This window comes from Grammomys surdaster, unplaced genomic scaffold, assembly GCF_004785775.1.
Source record: "Grammomys surdaster isolate TR1022 unplaced genomic scaffold, NIH_TR_1.0 804, whole genome shotgun sequence".
Taxonomy (NCBI): Eukaryota; Metazoa; Chordata; class Mammalia; order Rodentia; family Muridae; genus Grammomys; species Grammomys surdaster.
In genome coordinates, this window is record NW_021605223.1 from 100,953 (window position 1) to 105,531 (window position 4,579).

General features: G+C 53.0%; 1 protein-coding gene across 1 annotated transcript in view; it reads left to right on the forward strand.

Moving 5' to 3' along the window:
* Window positions 1–403: 403 nt before the first annotated feature.
* Window positions 404–4,579, forward strand: part of Lypd5 (LY6/PLAUR domain containing 5) — a 5,714-nt gene continuing 1,538 nt past the window's right edge. Inside the window, exons 1-3 of the mRNA XM_028782568.1 lie at window positions 404–461; window positions 3,343–3,471; window positions 4,283–4,459. Of these exons, the coding sequence (XP_028638401.1) occupies window positions 404–461; window positions 3,343–3,471; window positions 4,283–4,459 (364 nt within the window). The remainder of the gene's footprint in view (window positions 462–3,342; window positions 3,472–4,282; window positions 4,460–4,579) is intronic.

The window sequence follows — 4,579 nt, forward strand, 5'->3', positions numbered from 1 at the left end:
AGCCTGTGTCTGCGTGGGTGCTGATTAGTGGAGGGGGGGTGGGTGGGAAAGGAGCAGGGACTGGGGGACCAGCCGCAGACTGTCGCAGAACGTAGAAAGGATGATACCAACAGACCCGCGAAATACAAATCGCCCCCAAAGTCAAAGCCTCAGGCCCTTAATGCCTTCCTCAGGACCCAGGAGCCTGAGTCCCCGCCCCTCTTATTGCAACCGCCCCTACCATGATTACCTAGAAGGAGACAGCCCACGTGAAGGAGGGCGGAAGGGTGGGGTGGAGGATCCTGGAATCCTGGCCAGGCTGGGTGGCCAGGATGCCTGGGGATCAGCAGGGAAAACCAGCCTGACTGCACGCCAGAGTGGAAGGAGCTGTCCTCGGGGTCAGATCTCAGCTCCACGGGCTGCCATGGGGATTCCCAGGATCTTCCTGCTCTGCTTCCTAGGGAGCGTGCTCTGCCTGACAGGTACTACCTATGCTGAGTCCAGAGGGCAGAAGAGCCGAGCCAGGACCCCTGGGTCTGAGGGAGGAGGGCTGGGGTCTAGACCCCTGGATCTGAGGAAGGAAGGCTGAGGTCTGGACCTCTGGGTCTGAGGGAGGAGAGCTGGGGTCTGGACCCCTGGGTCTGAGGGAGGAGGGCTGAGGTCTGGACCTCTGGGACTGAGGAGAGATAAGGTCTACATTTCTGAATCTGAAGGAGGCTTGCTGAGATCTAGACCCCTGGGTCTGATGGAGGAGGGCTGAGCCGGGACACCTGAGTCTGAGGGAGGAGGCTGGAAGCTTGTTGTCTTGAATCTTGGGATGGTGGAGACCATGATGCTTCCCTTCCCATCCCCTCTGCACCTCCACACTGTCATCTCCTGTGACACAGGCCTTCCTTCCCCTCCCACCCCCTCATTGAGGGTATTTCTGGGGAGCAACTGGGGCTCTCCCCAGAGCTGGCAAGGACCTTGGCTCCATCTTTGAACCCTCTTCTACAGAGACTTACTCCCTTGAGTACGGATGAGCCGTGGAGGAAAAATTAGAAGGCTATTAAGCAAACCCTTCTTGCACAAGGCTTAACCTGTGTGTGTTTGCTCATCATTGGATGCAGTGTGGTGTCTGTGTGTCCTCGGGTTGGCAACTGCTTGTGCTTCTCTGCACCAGATTTCAATATCTAAGCAGTGTGTGTGCGTTTGTGAGCATGTGAGCATTTGTGTGTATGCGCATGTGTGTGTGTGCGCATGCGTGTGTGCATGTGTGTGCATGTGAGCGTGTGTGTCCGTGTGTGTGAGTGTGTGCGTGTGTGTGTGCGCGCACATGTGTGTGTGAGTGTGTGTGCATGTGTGTGAGTGTGTGTGCATGTGTGTGTGAGTGTGTGTGCATGCATGTGTGAGCATGTGAGCGTGTGTGTCCGTGTGTGTGAGTGTATGTGCACACGTGTGTGCGTGCATGTGTGTGTGTGAGTGTGTGTGCGCGCGCGTGTGTACATGCGTGTGAGTGTGCGCATATGTGTGTGCATGTGTGTGTGAGTGTGTGTGTGTGTGTGAGTGTGTGTGTGCGCACGCGAACGTGCAGGTGCTTGCTACCAAGCCTGACAATCTAAGTTTGATCCTCAGGACCCACATGGTGAAACAAAAGAATTGATTTCTAAAACTTGTCCTCTGACCGCCACGTATACCCTGGGGGTGGCATCCACAGGGCCCGCTCCCTCTCCAACACAATAAATAAAACGCAATCAGAACAATTTTAATTTTGAGACAGGATCTCACTGTTTAGCCTGACTGGCCTGCAACTTTCAATGTAGACCAGGCTAGGCTCAAACTCACAGAAATCCACCTGTCTCTTGTCTCCTGAGTGCTGGGATTAAAGGCATATACCACCATGCTTGGCAACCCCATAAAAAATTTAAATGTTTTGCACTCTTCAGGACTATAATCCCAGCGTTCCACCAGCCTCAGCTGCACTGTGAGTTCCAGGCTAGCCTAGGCTACATAAGATCCTGTCTCAAAGGAAAAAAAAAAGTTCTCTGACTGTCAGTTTCTCTCCTTCACTTTCTTTAAAAGGAAAAAGAGAAAAAGGTGTGTGTGTAATTTTCCGCACACGTGTCCACTGTCCCTGTGTTATCTCGGTGGCTTGCATGTCCACATCTGTGTGTATTTAGATATTGGAGTGTGTGATTTCTTTCTGCCTATTTATTTCCGTGTTTCTAGATATCCTGTATCCAAATATGATTTCTAAATTACTTTGATGAGGTCATTTGTTTTCTCATTCTTTTTGCCATGTGTAGTGTGTATGTGTGGTATGGTGTGGTGTGGTGTGGTGTGTGTGCGTGTGTGGAGGCCTGAGGTTGAAACCAGGCATCTTCCTCCATCGCTGTCCACGAAGACAAGGGAGGAGGGAAGGAGGGCCTCATCTGAACCCAGACTGTGCTGACTCACTTGCTCTGGGGATCATCTCTCTCTGCCACCATTATACTAGGGTGACAGGTGGGCCACTGTACCTGGGGTCTAACCCTAGCCCTCACACTCAAAGGGCAAGCTTCAGGCTCTCACCTCCACCCCAGCCAGGGTGTCATTTCTAACTGCATAATTGCACTCTCTTTGCACATGGTTTTCTCTTCCACAACTTTCAAGTTCTTAAAACAAAGAAAAAAAAATGTGTTGCCAGGCAGGGCAGTGGTGGTGCATGCCTTTAATCCCAGCACTCGAGAAGCAGGGGCAGGGGAATCTATGTGAGTTTGAGGCCAACCTGGTTTACAAAGTGAGTTCCAGGACAGCCAGAGCTACACAATGAAACCCTGTCTCAAAAACAAAAACAAAAACAACCAAAACAAACAAACTAACAAAACAAAAAAGGCTGTCGTGTGTGTGTCTATGTCTGTGTGTGTGTGTGTGTGTGTGTGTGAGCACATGCCACAGCTCACATGTGGAAGTCAGAAGACAATTGTCAGGAGCTCTTCTTCCACAACGTGGGTCCCGGGGAATGAACTCAGGAAGTAAGACTTGGCGGATAGCATCCTTTGCTGCTCCTCATGCATTTAATAGGTTTGTACAAACCTGTGTCAGCACTTAGAGTTCTGGCTGGGTGTGTGTTACCCTACCCTTTTCCTTCCACGGGTATAGATGGTTTCCGGGTGTCTGCTGGGGGGATGGGCAGAACAGGAAGAAATCGCTCAGGCCCTTATGTAAATGACTGAGGTCTTCCGGGACTGTGGTGGCACCTGGGGCTGTTTGGCAGGCTCAGCCCTTGATGACACTATTCTCTCTTGGTAACACGGCAGCCTGGTGTGTATCTGAGTGAGCCCTAGGCCCTGTGATAGCTCCCCCCCCCCCCCGGCCTGCTAACACACACCACGCTTCTCCTAGGCTCCCAGGCCCTGCAGTGCTACAGCTATGAGCATACCTACTTCGGGCCCTTCGACCTCAGCGCCATGAAGCTCCCCAGTGTCTCTTGTCCTCAGGGGTGCTCTGAGGTGGTCTTGTCGCTGGATACCGGTGAGGACCAGAGGGCAACAAAGGGATATGCAGCCCAGGAAATAAAGAGGAGACAGAGAAAAGAGGGATGGAGAAGCGAGAGGAAGAGAGGTGTACTCAGTAGGAGAGGAGGGGAGAGATAAGGGAAGGGGGAGAAGAGTGGGGATGGCGGAGAAGGCAGTGACTGGGCTTGGTGGTTCACACCCAAGATCCTGACACCTAGAGGTAGAAGCAGGAACGCTGGTTATTTGTGGCCAGCCTGGGCTACAAGGCAAGACCTTGTCAGAGGGAAAGAGAGAGTCACGGTGGCACAAGTCTCTAATCCAAGCACTTGGAAGGGTAGAGGCAAAAGAATCACAAGTTCAAGGCCATCCTTGGCTACATAAGTTTTAGGCCAGCCTGGGCTACATAAGATCCTGTCTCAGAAAAAACGAACAAACAGGACTGGAGAGATGGCTCAGTGGTTAAGATCACTTCTTCCAGGGGATCCAGGTTTCGGTCCCAGCATTTACCGCGTGGCTCACCACCGTCTGCAGAGATGGGAATCTATCGCCCTCTTCTGGCCTCTGTGAGCACTGCATGCATGCATCCTACACATGGGCAAATCGCTCTTCGCATAAACTAAAAATAAAGTCTTTTAAATTAAGGAAAGAGAGGGAAGAGAAGAGAAGGGGAGGGAATGAAGGAAAAGGAAAAACGAAAAAATCTCAGGATAGCAGAAGACAGAATGGAAGGATGGAGGAGGCAAAACTGAGTGAGAGGAGGAGACGCGCAGGAGACGTGCAGAAGTCGGAGGGAAGGCTCACTCCAGGCCTGGTACTCCCCCGCCCAGGTTACCGCAGCCTGGTGACAATGGTCCGGAAGGGATGCTGGACGGGCCCCACTACCGGCCCCATGCACACCAACCAGGATGCTCTGCCTCCTGACTACGCGGTGGTCCGAGGTTGCGCCACTGACTACTGCAACACCGACCTCAAGACTCACGACGCCCTCCCCAACCTGAGCCAAGGTGCGCTAGGGGGCGGGGCTGGAGAGATCGGGGTGGGGCTGGAGAGATCGGGGTGGGGCTGGAGAGATCGGGGTGGGGCTGGAGAGATCGGGGTGGGGCTGGAGAGATCGGGGTGGGGCT